This window comes from Cnephaeus nilssonii (assembly GCF_951640355.1).
Source record: "Cnephaeus nilssonii genome assembly, chromosome: 2".
NCBI lineage: Eukaryota > Metazoa > Chordata > Mammalia > Chiroptera > Vespertilionidae > Cnephaeus > Cnephaeus nilssonii.
In genome coordinates this window covers 109,309,841-109,327,761 of record NC_137073.1, presented here as the reverse complement: position 1 = coordinate 109,327,761, position 17,921 = coordinate 109,309,841, and the positions used below count along the sequence as shown (strand labels likewise).

The following is a 17,921-nucleotide window of genomic DNA, read 5'->3' as shown; positions in this document are numbered from 1 at the left end:
TTTGGAAAGATTAAATGTTTGATATGTTGTTCCACAATAGCAGGTGAGATCATAAATAAAAGCAAAATTTTCTGAAGTGGTTAGTTTAGTCAGCCCTTGAGAGACTAAATACTTCTTGAAATGAATTTATCACTAGTAACTACTACATTTTAGGACTAAATTATAAAATTGCTATTTACTATACTCTAAAGTTGGACATTGAGAATTTTTTTATAACTATTGTATTGGTGGTGGTAAGGAGCAAAAGAAACTACTTTCGTCTACTGAGAGCTCTACTTTAGGTTCTGAACTTGTTTCTATTATATTCATTTGTTACGAGAGAAGCATTCACTTCAATAGACCAGAAATATAAAAATCTGTATCTTGTAATATTAGAAATATGACTTGATAATTGTGAAATTTGATAAGAGGAATAGAGTACTCTCAATAAATATTCACCTAGTATGTGGTAGAACCTAATGTACCACACATGTCTTCTGTTCCACACATAGGAGACACTTTTCTGGCTGCTCGATATTTATTTCCCTTTGTCCTGTTCTCTCTTATATGGATAGTCTTATATACACTGATAGGTTATATTCTACAAGGACCCTTTTCTCAGTCTTTTACTCATATATTAACATCTGTAATTACATAAATTAAATTTTAAAGACTATTCATCTTTGCTTCTGGAATAACCTACCATAGACATTAATATCTCCTTTGTGTGCTGAAAATTCCTGCTTTCTTTTGTCAAGAGGGGTTTCTTTGTTTATCTTTGCCTAATTTCATCTTTTCCCAAGGTCCACTTTCCATGTTAGCAAGTATAAGGAATGGCCTAGCTATACTAATTTTTTTTTATCATACTACAATACTTGCACTGTGACCCTCATAAGTAAATTACTACTTACTGTCATTTGAAATAAGAGACTGGGATTTTGAATATGAATAGGGCAATTAACCACTGTTAATTGTACTGTGGTTTAGGGGTGCATGTTTTCATTTTTCATAATGGGCTACTATTATGCTTGTATAATTGTTGTGATTCCTAATTTAAGTGCTTTTAGTTACGTGCAGTAGATTTAAGCAAGTGTTATACTTTGTTTCTTATAAGCATAATAATATGGATCTTATTTTCAGAATATTAGCATCTGGATGACAAGTGGTATTGCTTTAAGCATTTTCTTCAGGATTATGTACATTCTGATAGCTAATCTTATGGTTCCCAATGCTAAACAGGGCTTAACGATAATCAGTGTCCCAAATATTAAAATTATTCTTCATAGAGATGGTTTTCCATCACTAGATGAAGGTTATGATGTAATGAAGAGTGATAATAAAAGTGGATAGACTAAATGACCTATGCAGATTCAGAGCCACTTTATAGGAATAAGTTCATGTTGGAACTGAATTAGATCAATTGAATCAGAACCTGCATGTTCTTAATGTGTCCAAGAATCCTTGTAGCAGTAATGGAATTTTTCACAGTTTTACAAAAGAGGTGACATACTGTTCAATAGTTGAAAAATTAAAACTTTCTATTTAGTAAAGTTTATGCATAGTGCAGCAAATAATCAGATCTTTTCCAATCTTAATATATTACTCTTATGCAAATACTTTCATGAGTTTTTATTATAAATAATTACAACATCTATAGTTTAAGATAACTAAATCAAACATGGTAACTTCTTTGAAATTAAACTATTTGCTAACTAGGTTAATAATCTATAAATGCTTAAGTATTTTGTAATTCTTTAAAATTTAGCCTTCAAGGTATTTTAATGTTTTTCTGAAAGACAGATTGCTCATATTAATAAAAGCATGAGCCATAGATTTCTTAAGAGAAGTCTTCAGATGCCTGAGATCTATGTCATAGTTTTAAGAACTTTCACAAAGCATATTTTTTGAAAAATATAAAAAATTTAGATTATACTAGATTTAAATTTAAATTTCTAGATTCCTATTATAAACATTTAAGGATTAAGTAGATGTAATAAAGCATCCTATTTATGAGGTAATAATTATCTGCTGTGCCCTATGACAAAATATAAAGATGATTTTGTGGCAGAACATTTAAAAATAAAATTCCGTAAATATAAATTGGTTATTCTGAGTATTGTTGTTTTTAGTTATTGATGCAAAAAGCTTCATATAAGTTTTTACCAGATTAATTAGGGAAAACAGTCTAATGATAATATACTTATTATCATATGTAGTTTTGCAAATGGAATATATGTGATGGTAGATTTGACTTCTGAATAACAAAAAGCAGAATGACTTTGTTCTACAAAATTATTAACAAATATCTTAAGTAAATTTTACTGGTATTTGATAAGATTTTGGATGAATTTCTTCTAACTTTGAAAACAAAATGATGGAACTTTGGTGTATAAAAGCAGTATTGCCATTAAAATTTTTTTCAGAACTTAATTCCCTAACGATAAGGGGCTGTTTTTTACTGTCCAGTTTGACTTTATCCTTGTCATACTGATTTGTTTAAATGATATTATATCACATTAATGAATATATAAGAGAATCTAGAAGTTCTCCTGCAAATATGATTTAAAATGACTTAAAATATAGCCAGGCAATTCAGCAAGTAAATAGTATAGCAGGAAAACCTCAAGGTGCTATAATATAATTATTCCCAAGAACTAATAAGAGATTTAACTTATAGAAAATGACCTAGCAGCCTCTTAAGGTTTAATCATGCACAGAAATACAAAGTTGTTAAAATTTCTTTGACATTTTACTATGGTGGTGGATTTGTGTTTGTTTGTATTTTTGTCTTTACATTTCAGAATACTGTAAATAATTTCTTCCTGAGGCCAAGTTATAGACCCCTAGAAATCTACGTTGAAGAGCCCAGCCATTTTTTCTCAGTGGAAGTTGCTTATGGCAGGATTTATCTAAAAAGTCCATATATGCTTTCATTTTTATACTTATAATGCTACCTTATTTTAAATATACTTCTGTATTAGCTTTTAAATTCCATTCGTGCTGTTGACACCTTGAAGAATTTGAATCCTGGATCAAAGGTTAATGAACTATTAAATTTTTTTCTTACTCTCCTCATTGGTTCTTTACAGTGGCATGGTTTCTATTTTATTTCGGGCTTTATTCTTTTCCATACTTTCCTACATATTGTAAAGTTTACATTTTCTTTTTAATATGTTGGCAGATTTACGTCTCTGTAGTTTTGGGTTAACGGTTAAAATGAAAATACATGATTTATAACTGGTTGCCTTATTGATATATAAAGAATGTGGTTTATCTTTAACATATACAAACAAAAATATATGTTTGTATTTAATGTATTTTAAGTTCAATTTATTTTATATACTTAGGCTTACTTATATACTCAACAAGTATGCTATTAAATTTTTTTTTTTTTGCTATAGTCACTAACATTTATTGAGGTATAGCAAGCATGAATATTTCCTCAAAACTTGGTTTAAAAATATGTCATTCGTGCCTACTATTTTTATATGCATATTGATATTTGCATTCATCACATTTTTTAAAAACATTGTGACTTTAAAAAATAGTCAAAGTCCATATGGTTTTTTAATAAGATAAGAATATATGTCTATTACTGATACTGAATATTTATCTTTAAATTTCAGATAAGCCTTTGAAAAAAAGAAAACAAGATTCTTACCCACAGGAGGCTGGGGGTGCTACAGGAGGTAATAGACCAGCTTCTCAGGAGACGGGTTCTACGGGAAATGGGTCAAGGCCAGCATTAATGGTTAGCATTGATCTTCATCAGGCAGGAAGAGTGGACTCTCAGGCTTCTGTAACTCAGGATTCAGACTCCATAAAAAAGCCTGAAGAAATCAACCAATGTAATGATGCACCTGTTTCTGTTCTTCAGGAAGATGTTATTGGAAATCTTAAATCTATACCAGAAAACCATCCTGAGACTCCTAAAAAAAAGTCTGATCCTGAGCTTTCAAAGAGTGAATTAAAACAAAATGAAAGTAGATTGGCTGAATCTAAACCAAATGAAAATAGATTGGTGGAGACAAAATCAAGTGAAAGTAAGTTAGAAATGAAAATTGAGACACAAACAGAAGAACCTAAAAAGAATGAGAGCAGAACTACGGAATCCAAACAAAATGAGAGCACCACACCCGAGCCTAAACAGAATGAAAATAGAGTATCTGACACAAAACCAAATGACAACAAACAAAATAATGGTAGATCAGAAACAACAAAGTCAAGACCTGAAACCCCAAAGCAAAAGGGTGAAAGCCGACCTGAAACTCCAAAACAAAGGAGTGATGGGCGCCCTGAAACCCCAAAACAAAAGGGTGATGGGCGGCCTGAAACTCCAAAGCAAAAAAGTGAAGGTCGGCCTGATACACCAAAACATAGGCATGAAAATAGGAGGGATTCTGGAAAGCCATCAACAGAGAAAAAGCCTGAAGTGTCTAAACATAAACAGGATATTAAATCTGATTCACCTCGGTTAAAATCAGAACGAGCTGAAGCCTTAAAGCAAAGACCTGATGGACGATCAATTTCTGAGTCACTAAGACGTGACCATGATAGTAAACAAAAATCAGATGACAGGAGTGAATCAGACCGACATCGGGGGGATCAGTCTAGAGTTCGAAGACCAGAAACATTGAGATCCTCCAGTAGAAATGAACATGGCATTAAATCTGATGGTTCAAAACCTGATAAACTAGAAAGAAAAAACAGACATGAATCAGGGGACTCGAGGGAAAGACCATCTTCTGGAGAGCAAAAGTCAAGGCCTGACAGTCCTCGTGTTAAACAAGGAGATTCTAATAAATCAAGACCTGATAAGCCTGGTTTCAAATCACCAAATAGTAAAGATGACAAAAGGACAGAGGGTAACAAGAGTAAAGTAGACAGTAATAAAGCACACACTGATAATAAGGCAGAATTTCCAAGTTATTTGTTGGGGGGCAGGTCTGGTGCATTGAAGAATTTTGTCATTCCAAAAATCAAGAGGGATAAAGATGGCAATATTACTCAGGAGACAAAGAAAATGGAAATGAAAGGAGAACAGAAAGACAAAGTAGAAAAAATGGGATTAGTTGAAGATCTAAATAAAGGAGCTAAGCCTGTAGTTGTCCTGCAAAAACTGTCTTTGGATGATGTTCAGAAACTTATTAAAGATAGAGAGGACAAATCACGAAGTTCCCTTAAACCTATCAAGAATAAACCATCAAAGTCAAATAAAGGTAAGAATAATTATACTGATATCATTTGTATTCTAATCAGTTTTCCTTTACATATTAGGGTTACTAAAGATTAAAAAAAAATGGAAATTTACCAAAATTGAAACACCACTACATGAAAATATAACATCTATGCAAAATAATAGTGACCTTTTTTTCCAGTAATATAGATAAAAAGTTCTCAGTGAAAGTTCTTTATCTCCCAGTCTTAATTGAACTACTTATCGTAGTTATAATTTTTACTATTTGGTACACAGAGATAAGTTCTTTTGCTATTTAGTTATTTTAGGTATTTTTGGAAGTTGCCTGTGAGTCAAGTGAATTATTAGAATGGATAATTTAACAACTTTCTAACAAGTTAACTGTAGAGATGTTTCATTCTATAATGAATTAATAAATTGAATTTTAATTTCTAACATCTCAGTTGAACTATACAGTATACAAAAATCAGTGTTATAAATGTCTTTCAATACTGTTTTCTTACGGACTTATCTCTGAGTTAATTATTGATTATTGATGAATAGTTTGAATTTATATGGTTTAGATAGTTACATAAAAGTTTATTTATTTATTTTTTGCTGAAGAGATGGCCAGTGACAAATGTTTTGTTTAAAAAATATATAGTTTAGCTCTTTTCTATGGAAAAGTAAGAGGGAATGATATGTACCTCAAGTTGGGTTAAGTTAAATAGTTTGTGAGGTGTTTTGCTTTGTTTTTTGCATGGTTGCTGAGTTAAATTCTCCAGATACTTGAGTAAGTTGTATTATTTCCAGGGGGAAAAACGGGGGTCTTAAGTGCTGAAAAGAGTGGCAGTTTGTACAGAAAATATAATTTTTGTTCCTTTTTCCTTTGTATATTACTTTATAGGTAGGTAGGTAGATACATAGATAGCGAGACAGAGAGATAGATGCTGTTGTGTGGCAAGACCTAATATTTAGCCCATGCAATATCAGTAGATTGAGATATAGTTCTTAAGGCAATAAAGAGGAAAATTTATTTGATTTTTAAGTTCTAATTCTGTGAAAGAAGTTCATTAAATAAAAACTTAGATTTATACTTATAAACAAATATGAATGGAACTATGCTATCCTTTATGGTAGTCACCTGTTTCATTAGGCTGTTTAAATTGAAATTAGTTTAAACTAAATTTCAAATTCACATACTTAATAGCCACATGTGGCAAGATAGAGAACATTTACATCATCAGAGAGTTGTGTATTAGGAGATATAGATGGTGTAATGGTTATTTTTGTAAAATGCTATTGTGCCTTGTCTATCTTAAAAAGCTTATTAAAACATAGTGTTATTTACTAAGAACTCTTAAAAAAGTAACTTGTTATGACTAATCTATTTTTATTCTTAATTGGTCTCCATTAAACATTTACTTTTCACTGTTAATTTATTTGTGTGTTTTTTTGTTTCAAAATGAAAAAGATTGTTTTTGAATCACTAATATTTGTATTTTAGTGAAATTTTCAGATTTCTTTTTTAATACTCACCTGAGGATATGTTTTTATTACTTTTTAGAGGGAGGAGGAGGAGGAGGAGGAGGAGAAGGAGAGAGAGAGAGAGAAACAAACAAACAAACTGTTGCTGCCCCGTATGTGCCCCAACCTGGGTATGTGCCCTTACAGGGAATTAACCCATTCTGTGCATAGGACGACGCTCCAACCAACTGAGCCACACTGGCCAGGGCAAAACTTTCAGATTTAAAATTATGGCAATCAGACATATAAAAATAATTAATATTTCAGCTTTAATTAATTGTTTTTATTTTCTAAGAGTGCATCTTAAATTTTGACTGAAAGTTTGGGAGTGGTGTATATATGTATATGTAGTAAAGAGTATACTTAAGCAATTTTAGAAAGATCAGATGGAAAGTGGTACCCTTTTGTCAACCTTGATCTCGACCATCTTTTTCTCTCCTGACATCTGTCATCTTATGCTAGCCTTGCTTTCTAAGCTCTGTTTTAACAATGAATCTTTGCAACTGAATATCAACAAATGAATATACCTCCTAGATAGTAACTGCTGTATTATTTCCTGTGGTTTTTATATGTAATTTCATTGCCTGTGAATGTAAACTTTTTAGTACTAATCCTTGTTTCTCCTAAACGTACTTTTACACAAATATATATACTAGATATGTTCTTTTAGTGAGTAAGTAGGCTATCTAGGTGTGTCTGTCTGCCTGTGAGTAGAGTATGTGTGTGCATGTGAATGTATGTGTATATAAACACATATATTAATCTATCTGCAATTATAAGTGGACCTTTTATCAAAACTTATTATTTCAGTGCTTAGATTCATTTCAAGATCCCATATAGATAATTTTTGCTTTATTTATCCCTTAAAATTCATATCTTATTTTTTAGTAATGAATTAATTTTGGTTTTATCTTAGATCTCTGCTGCTAAGTTAGCATGTCAGTGTTATTCATATTATGGATTTTTTTAAAATTACATGCATAGTTGTAGATTACTGACTCTTTGTAATACGTTTTACTTGGGATTTACTTTGGAGAGTCACAGAAAATCATCTATTTTGACATTGGTGTTTTTCTAGGTAAAGGAATTAGGCTGAATAGTGCTGGGATACTTTTGTGGTTAATTCCTAAGTCAAAGTTTTTGGTAGGTTGTGTGGATTTTTTTAAAGAAGAGCCATAAAATTTCATCCTTTAAGTATTTTATCTGATGTGCATATTTAAAATATTCATTCTTTAGAGTAACTTGAAATTTGTTGAATATGCTTTAGCGGTAAATTTTGAATGGTAGCGATACAGATTTATGACTCGTGGTGTAGATTACTTATTTTGTCTTTTGTGTGAACTTATTAAATGTAAAGTGATATTGTTACATTTGTTTTGATTTCTGTTTGGATATGTGTATATCCTTAGTACCTAGCAAAATACGTTGTATACTAGTATAATAACAGCATATTAAGTGCCTACTTAATGAATAGAGACTATATTGCCACCATGTTCTGAAAAGGTTTTTATTTGTAAACTAGAGGCCCGGTGCACGAAATTCGTGCACGGAGGGGGTTGTCCCTCAGCCCAGCCTGTACCCTCTCCAATCTGGGACCCCTCAAGGGATGTCCGACTGCCCGTTTAGGCCTGATCCCTGGGATCGGGCCTAAACGGGCAGTCGGACATCCCTCTCACAATCCAGGACTGCTGGCTCCCAACTGCTCGCCTGCCTGCCTTCCTGATTGCCCCTAACCGCTTCTGCCTGCCAGCCTGATCACCCCCTAACCACTCTGCTGCCAGCCTGTTTGCCCCCAACTTCCCTCCTCTGCCGGCCTGGTCACCCCTAACTGCCCTCTCCTGCAGGGTTGATCACCTCCAACTGCCCTCCCTTGCAGGCTTGGTCCCTCTCAACTGCCCTCCCTTGCAGGCCAGGTGCCTCCCAACTGCCCTCTCCTGCTGGCCATCTTCTGGTGGCCATCCTGTGTCCACATGGGGGCAGGATCTTTGACCACAGGGGGGCAGCTATATTGTGTATTGCAGTGATGATCAATCTGCATAGTACTCTTTTATTAGATAGGATAGAGGCCTGGTACAGGGGTGGGGGCCAGCTGGTTTGCCCTGAAGGGTGTCCCTGATCAGGGTGGGGTACCCTTGGGGCGTGGGGCGGCCTGAGCGAGGGGCCTGTGGTGGTTTGCAGGCTGGCCACGCCCCCTGGCAACGCAAGCGGAGGCCCTGGTATCTGGAATTTATTTTCCTTCTACAATTGAAACTTTGTAGCCTGGAGCAGAGCCAAGCCTGGGGCTCCCTCGAGGCCCGAAGCCATTTGTGTTGGGGTTATAATTGAAACTTTGTTGCCTTAAGCGGGTGCGCCCAGCCAGGGTGTGTGGAAAGCTTTGCTTCCCCTGTTGCTGGCGGCAACCCTGGCCTGCTCTCTCAAGCTCCATTCTGCCGCCATTTGTTTGAATTTGTTTACCTTCTATAATTGAAACTTTGTAGCTTGAGTGGAGGCTTAGGCCTGGCCAGGGCAGGCAGAAAGCTTGGCTTCCTCTGTTACCTAGGAAACCTTGCTCTCTGTGGCTGTAGCCATCTTGGTTTGGGTTAATTTGCATACTCTCTCTGATTGGATGGTGGGCGTGGCTTGTGGGTGTGTCGGAGGTATGGTCAATTTGCATATTTGTCTATTATTAGATAGGATTAAAATCGTATTTCCATCCCTTATGTTTCTGTCAATAGAACCTAGTTCAAGATATACTTAATTTTCAACTTTCTGTTCCCTAAACTTTGTAATGACTCTTTCACTCTGTCAACTACCTAGTTTTTATTAAGATTCAGAGGAGACCTAATCATATTCAGTCTGTTTAATTTACCCTTTACCTTTATTTTGCTCTATAACTGTTACAAGATGGGCTCAGTAATAGTTCTATTCTCTTGCTTCTGTCATCTTCCCAGTCTGTCACCATCACTAGTTTCTTCCTTGCCAATCGGAGGAATAGGGATAGAGAACCAACATAACCTTTGTAAAAACCTTTACATTTAAAACAATATTTGTCTATTAAAATATGTTGAATGCAAAAATGATATCTTTATTATTAAAATATTTTACTAAGAATATTGTCCTAATATACCCTAATGTACAATATATCTCTAAATTAAATAAAGTTATGAGATCTTTAAAACTGTCACGATCATTGATTAACATGTTTTAAAAGTGTTAACAGCTTAGTATCAGTAATTATACACGTTAACAGCTTGATTTTGATTTTTTACATTCTTGAGTGTCTCAAAATACCTTAATATCCAAGGAAATCTTTTTTTTCATCCTTCTAATAACTAGTTTTCCATCACTTGCACTCACTACTTTAAAAAAATATGCCATACCACCTGTTATTTGAGATTATAGCCTTTAAATTGTAGTGCTTTGATTAGCTAATGATTATAGTCATTATTAGGGACACTTATTTTACCTCATTTATGGCAGTTATTATCAAATGTTGATCACTAAAATACATTATCTAGTTGCTTTTTATGTAGCACTAAACAGTCTAGTTGGATTATGTTTTGGACTCTAACCTTCTGTAAATTTGAAAGTACTGTTTCTGAGAGTGACTTTTTGGCATAGTTTATGAATTCCTAAGTTGAGGAATTTTTGGTAAAGTATGTAGGATTGTAATATTCAGAATCTTTAATAATACTGTAATGGAAATTTATTTGGTTCATTTGATTAGTTTTATAAAATACTTTTCTGAAAAACTAAAGCTTTTAGTTTTGTAAAGACTTTATCAGCAGTGCCCTAGCCGGTTTGGTTCAGTGGATAGAGCATCCGCCTGCGGACTGAAGAGTCTCAGGTTCGATTCCGGTCAAGGGCATGTACCTTGGTTGCGGGCACATCCCCAGTGGGGAGTGTGCAGGAGGCAGCTGATAGATGATGTTTCTAACTCTCTATCCCTCTCCCTTCCTCTCTGTAAAAAATCAATAAAATATTAAGAAAAAAAAAGTCTTTATCAGCAGTGATATCTTTAGGAAGTGTTTGGAGAATATTTTATTACAGAAGTTGGCTTAATATATATCTAGCTGTTGTTGAGTGCGATTTTAGAGTACTCTTTTAAAATTTTTTTGTCCATGATTTCCATTCACAAAAATTTTTTGGTCCAAAATTTGCTTTGTAGATAATTGACAATATTAATTTAAAGAGATTCATTATGTAGAAATATCTTTTCATAAAAATTAAATGTATTAAAGTTTGCTAGTGGTGTATTCCTTTCCATTCCAAATCTCAAGCCAGCCTGAGGACATAGCTTCTATAAAGTTTTTCTATCTGTTGAAATAGACATGATTGAGGGGTGAGAAGATCACGAATAATTCTGAGCAAACCTATTTATGAAGAAATAGTCATTACTCTAACATACTGAATTCCCTTTTCTAAGAAAAAGTTATGAAAACCCTACCCTACAAGACCCTCATACAAATAAATCCCGCCCTAGCCGGTTTGGCTTAATGGATAGAGTGTCGGCCTGCGGACTTAAAGGTCCCAGGTTCGATTCTGGTCAAGGGCATGTACCTTGGTTGCGGGCACATTCCCAGTAGGAGGTGTGCAGGAGGCAGTTGATGGATGTTTCTCTCTCATCGATGTTTCTAACTCTCTATTCCTCTCCCGTCCTCTCTGTAAAAAATCAATAAAAAATATATATTTTTAAGAAGGTAAATAGTATAGTATAACATCGTATACTAGTAGTATATTACTATAGTAACAAATTAATATTACATAGTATAATGTATCCTGGTATATATAATATACATAGTATAATATATTGTGGTATAGTATAATATCAAGTAGGTATTTATCATTTTAATATCTGTGTCAAGCTCTTTCTAGAATAAGAGAATTCAGTGTGTTAGAGTAATGGTATATAATAGACAATATGCAGTATATATAACATAATAGTATATGCTATATCATGATATAATATGCATTTGATCTTTGAACAAAGTGGGGATTTGGAGTATCAAGTCCCATGCAGTCTAAAATTCGCATGTAACTATAGTCTTTCCTCCACTATGTGGATTCCCAATCACAGAGTGAACCCTTGAAAAACACGAGTTTGAACTGTGTGGGTCAATTGATTGCACTGGTCATTGAAAAAAATTTTGCATACAGGTGTACCCGCACAATTCAAACCTGTGTTGTTTAGAGATCAGTTGTCAAATAGATACCCTCTGCCAACCACAAAATTTAGCATTCTCTGACTTCTATTGTACTAACTTTTGAAAATTCTTCACTGAGCCCAATATAAATTGTAGTACAAAGAGCACTAGAATCAGAGCCTTGGACAAATCATAACCTTTTAAAAGCCTTGGTTCATTCACTTTTAAAATGGAGAAACCAATTTTCTTCCTATTTCATACAGTTTATAAGGACCAAAATGAATCTTATAGTAAGAGCTAAAATCTGTCCATTTCCTTTAATATAAAAAACTAGTCATCCCATTTTAATTGAATTTAATAAAATAATTTTTGAAAATCAGTTTTATGTATATATACTTCATATTTATTGTATATTTGAAGCTGCTGCTGTCACCATTTATTTTGTTGACATATAATTAACATGAAAAATTTATTAAAGTGTATAAAATAATTATTTGATGTATGTGTGTATTGTGAAATGATTACCAAATAAGTTTAGTTAATGTTTACTAGCTATATTTTTTTCTTATGACAATAATTTTTAAGATTTGTTTTCTTAACAACTTTGTTTGTTTGTTTAATATATTTTTATTGATTTCAGAGAGGGAGGGAGAGAGAAAAATATTAGTGATGAGAGAGAATCATTGATTGGCTGCCTCCTGCACGCCCCACACTGGGGATCAAGCCCACAACCTGGGCATGTGCCCTGACCAGGACTCGAACCGTGACCTCCTGGTTCATAGGTCAACCACTGAGCTATGGTGCAATGACCATGGGAGTGCAGGTATTTCTTTAGTGATTTTGTTTTCTTCAGATATATACTCAGAAGTGGAATTACTTGATCATATGGTAGTTTTATTTTGTCTTTGTTTTTTCTGCGGAACCTTTATACCACTTTCTATAGTGGCTGCACCAGTTTACATTCCCACAAACAGTGCACTGGGGTTCCTTTTTTTCCACATCCTCGCAAACATTTGTTATTTACTGTCTTTTTTTTTTTAATATATTTTATTATTGATTTTTCTTTTTTTACAGAGAGGAGGGGAGAGAGATGGTTAGAAACATCGATCAGCTGCCTCCTGCACACCCCCTACTGGGGATGTGCCCTGCAACCAAGGCACATGCCCTTGACCGGAATCGAACCTGGGACCCTTCAGTCCACAGGCCGACGCTCTATCCACTGAGCCAAACCAGTCAGGGCTTTACTGTCTTTTTTATATCTTTTTAGTAATAGCCATTATAACAGTGTGAGGTGATATCTCACTGTTTTGATTTGCATTTCCCTGAATGTTTTTGTTGTCTTTGCTTTGGTGTCAAATCCAAAAAATCATTGCCAAGACCATTGTCAAGTATCTTATCCCCTATGGGTTTTTTTAGGAGTTTTATGGTTTTAGGTCATACTTTGAAGTCTTTAATCTACTTTGAGTTGATTTTTGTTTGTAGTGTAAGATAGTGGTTCAGTTTTATTCTTTTACATATGGCTGTCCAGTTCTCCCAACACCATTTATTGAAGTGACTATCCTTTCCCCACTGAATATTCTTGACTCCTTTTTGGGAAATTAATTGATCATATATATGTGGGTCTATTTCTGGGCTTATTTTCTATATGTCTGCTTTTATGTCAGTACCATACTGTTGATAACTACAGCTTTGTAATATAGTTTGAAATCAGCAAGTGTGATGCTCCCAGGTTTGTTTACCCGCCCCCCCCCCCCCCCCAAGATTGCTTTGGCCATTTGGCTATTTTGTGATTCTATACAAATTTTAGGATTGTTTGTTTATTTCTGTGGAAAAAAAATGCCTTGAATTTTTATTGGGATAGCATGGAATCTATAAATTGCTTTGGGTAGTATGGACATTTTAACAATACTTTCAATTCATGAGCATGAAGTATCTTTCTATTTATTTGTGTCTTCAGTTTCTTTCATCAGTGTCTTATAGTTTTCAGTGTACAGATCTTTTACCTCCTTTCTATTTTATCTTTTTTAAAAACCAAATTAGTTCATTAATCTTTTCTGTTCTTTTTTTTATTTAATAAATCTTTATTGTTCAGATTATTACAGATGTTCTTCTTTTTTCCCCCCATAACTCTCCTCCACCGGGTTCCCATCCCACCCCATGACCTTACCCCCACCCCTCCACTGTCCTCGTCCATAGGTGTAAGATTTTTGTCCAGTCTCTTCCCGTACTCCCCACACCCCCTTCCCCCCAAGAATTGCCTGTCCACTCCCTTTGTATGTCCCTGATTCTATTATATTCACCAGTTTATTCTGTTCAAGAGGTTTTTTATTCACTTGATTTTTAGATTCACTTGTTGATAGATATGTATTTGTTGTCACTTTGTTGTTCATAATTTTTATCTTTACCTTTTTCTTCTTCTTCCTCTTCTTAAAGAATACCCTTCAGCATTTCATATAATACTGGTTTGGTGGTGATGAACTCTTTTAGCTTTTTCTTATCTGTGAAGCTCTTTATCTGACCTTCAATTCTAAATGATAGCTTTGCTGGGTAGAGTAATCTTGGTTGTAGGTTCTTGCTATTCATCACTTTGAATATTTCTTGCCACTCCCTTCTGGCCTGCATAGTTTCTGTTGAGAAATCAGTTGACAATCATATGGGTACTCCCTTATAGGTAACTAACTGTTTTTCTCTTGCTGCTTTGAAGATTTCTCTCTTTGTCTTTTGCTCTTGGCATTTTAATTATGATGTGTCTTGGTGTGTCTGCCCCCTGAGTGTGTCTCTTATGGATCTGAAGAGTTGTAATCTGGATGGTCTCACTCTGACCACTGGGTATACTGGCTCTTGGATCTCCAAGGAGGTGCAAAGTCAGCCACTGCCTGAAGCCACCCAGCAGGAGCTACAGAGAGATCTGCAGATTCCTCTTCTTTGTTTGGGGTTTGGAGGTGCCCAGATGAGGCCCAGCTGTGAAGCAATGCAAGCTGCTGTTGAGCCTTGGGCCTTTGGAAGCTCTGGGGCTCTCTGAAACTTGGACTTGATCCTTTATATAGTAGGAACCACTAAATACTGTTTTTATGATGTCTTGGTGTGGTCCTCTTTGGATTCCTTTTGTATGGGGTTCTCTGCGCTTCCTGGACTTGTAAGTCTATTTCTTCACCAGGCAGGGGAAGTTTTCTGTCATTATTTCTTCAAATAGGTTTTCAGTATCTTGCTCTCTTCTTCTGGCACCCCCATAATTCGGATGTTGGTACGCTTGAAGTTGTCCCAGAGGCTCCTTACACTATCTTCATATTTTTGGATTCTTTTTTCTTTTTGCTTTTCCAGTTGGGCGTTTTTTGCTTCTTTGTATTTCAAATCTTTGACTTGATTCTTGGGATCCTCTAATCTGCTGTAGGATCTCTGTATATTATTCTTTGTTTCAGTCAGTGTGTGCTTAATTTCTAATTGGTCCTTTTTCATATCCTTGAGGGTCTCACTAAATTTCTCGGAGGTTTCTAGAAGATTCTTGAGTAACCTTATAACCAAGGTTTTGCACTCTGTATCCAGTTGTTTGCTTTCCTCCATTTCTTTCATTTGTGACATGTTTCTTTGTCTCCACATTTTGGCTGCTTCCTTGTGTTTGCTTCTACTAAGTCTCCTTGAGTTGATAGAGTGGCCTTGTGTGCTAGGTGTCCTATATGGCCCAGTGGCTCAGCCTCCCCAGTCACCTGAGGTGGATGCTCTTGGTGCACTCCTTTGTGGGCTGTTTGCACAGTCTTGTTGTAGTTAACCCTTGATTGCTGTTGGTATCATTGGGAGGAATTGACCTCCAGGCCAATTGTCTGTGATGACCAGTTGTGACTACACTGGAAGATCTGTTGCGCAGGAGACACCCTTATGGGGCATGACTTGCTTCAGTGGGGCTTTGGTGCTCACTGAGTCTGCCCCTTGAGTGTGTCTCTTATGGATGTGAAGAGTTGTAATCCAGTATGGTCTCACTCTGACCACTGGGTACACTGGCTCTTGGATCTCCAAGGAGGTGCAATGTCAGCCACTGTCTGGGGTTCCCCAGCAGAAGCTACAGAGAGATCTGCCGATTCCTCTTCTTTGTATGAGGTTTAGAAGTGCCCAGACAAGGCCCAGCTGTGAAGCAAGGCAGGCTGCTGCTGCTGTGCCTTGGGCCTTCTTTTGGAAGCTCTGGGACTCTCTGACCCAGCTGCAGTTTGACAGGTTTTAGGCGGAAAAAGGACAGGCCATTCATATGCAAAAGCCTCTGCGCACAGCTTGGGTGGGGTTGTAAATTGGGTGGGGCGGGTTCTCAGGGAATCACCAGGGTGGAGCAAACAGCAATGGCTGGTAGTCAGCTCTGCACCCAAGAGGTCCCCACGAAGGAACAATGATCGCTGTGAGCACCTCTGAGAGAAAGCCACCCTCACATTCCAGCCTGATGCCAGACAGTCCAGTTTCTCCCTGTATGAGTCTGGGTCCCCAGAGTCTCGCCCAGAACTGGAATTCAGAGCAATCAGGATCTTGTATCTCCCTCCCAATTGAAAACAACAACAGCGCACCCAGTTGCCAGCTCGTTTCGCACGCGCCTCCACACCTCCTACCTGTCTCAATGTACTTTTTTCTTCTAGTTGTAGAACTTACACTCAGCCAGCTTTCCCGTGGTTTTGGATGATCGTTGTTTTGTCTTTTAGTTATAGTTTTGATGTGGTTGTGAGAGGCAGCAAGTACAGGTGTTTACCTATGCCGCCATCTTGGTTCTGGGCTTCTCTTTTTTTTATTCTATTTCATTTATTTATGCTCTGATCTTTGTTATTTCCTTCAACTAACTTTGGACTTAGTTGTTTTTTTTTAATTCCTTGAGGTATAAAATTAGGTTGTGCTTCTACCATTATTTTTTTCTCACTGTGTATATTTGTCAAGGAAAGGATCATTTGATCCCTGCTTCCTATTCCTGCTTTCTATATTAAGTAGAAAATTATCATTTACATAATAGACTTCCTAGAAAGCATGTTTCTTTTTATAGTTCTTTCTCATAGTGATTTGCTAGCTGTATATTGATGAAAGTGCTATGTTAATATCAAAACCTTGGTACTTAAAGCCAGGTATTTCTTAAAATCTTTTCTTTTGCCTTCTTCATTTGTAATAGTGTTTTTTTCACTTGTTATAAAGCAACACCTTGGTATTTTGTCTTCATTAAATAAACCAATTTGCAATAACCTGAACTGTACAGAATATAATTATGTAGGGTATGTAGTTATATATAGGTGGGTGGCACTTTGTTTCATTTTGAATAAATTATGACATGATATAGATTGAGTCAGCCAAATTTTTTTGTAAAGGCCCAAATATTTTAGGCTTTATGGGCCACTTGTCACTGACATTGTAGTACAAAAGCAAACATAGACAGTGTGTAAATACTTGTCACTGTGTTCTAATAAAACTTTGTGTACAAAGACAAGTGGTGGGGCAAATTTGATCCCATACGTTGTGGTTTGCTGAGCCTGATAGAGATATAAAGTCAAAGTTTTATATAGGTTGATATAACTAGATTGTTTATTATGAAGCAAATAAGATCTAAAATTTGTATTTCCCACTTCCATTAAGTATCCTTTTGTTGTTGTTGTTGTTGTTGTTAATCCTCCCTCGAGGATATTTTTCCATTGACTTTTAGAGTGGAAGAGAGGGGGAGAGACAGAGAAACATCAATGTGAGAGAGACACATTGATTGGTTGCCTCCCTCACGTACCCTGACCAGGGCTGAGATAAGCCTGCAACCAAGGTATGTGGCCTTGACCAGAATCGAACCCAGGACCCTTCAGTCCATGGGCCAACGCTCTAGCCACTAAACCAAACCTGCTAGGGCTCCATTAAGTATTATGTGCATATAAAAAGACGACTCCAATCTTGCTTTTCTCATTCTTATCTAGTATTTATCAATGTAGTATGACATTAGCCAAATATAATACTTTAGCAGGATATTTAATATTTGTGCATACTTATTTACATGTAGTGGGGCTATATATTAGTTATTAACATATAACTAATATTCTATCTAATAAAGAGGGAATATGCTAATTGACCCTCACACCACTGCAAAGATGGCGGCGCCCACAGCCAATAAGGAGGGAGTA

General features: G+C 35.7%; 1 protein-coding gene across 4 annotated transcripts in view; it reads left to right on the top strand.

Moving 5' to 3' along the window:
• The window catches only part of NIPBL (NIPBL cohesin loading factor), a 185,722-nt gene that overhangs the window by 91,474 nt on the left and 76,327 nt on the right, over window positions 1-17,921 (top strand). For 3 of the 4 annotated variants that reach the window (XM_079760004.1, XM_079760003.1, XM_079760005.1), the window contains exon 10: window positions 3,606-5,198. The exons of the other annotated variant lie outside the window; for it this stretch is intronic. In XM_079760004.1, coding sequence (XP_079616130.1) covers window positions 3,606-5,198 — 1,593 coding nt within the window. The remainder of the gene's footprint in view (window positions 1-3,605; window positions 5,199-17,921) is intronic. 4 annotated transcript variants of the gene reach the window in all.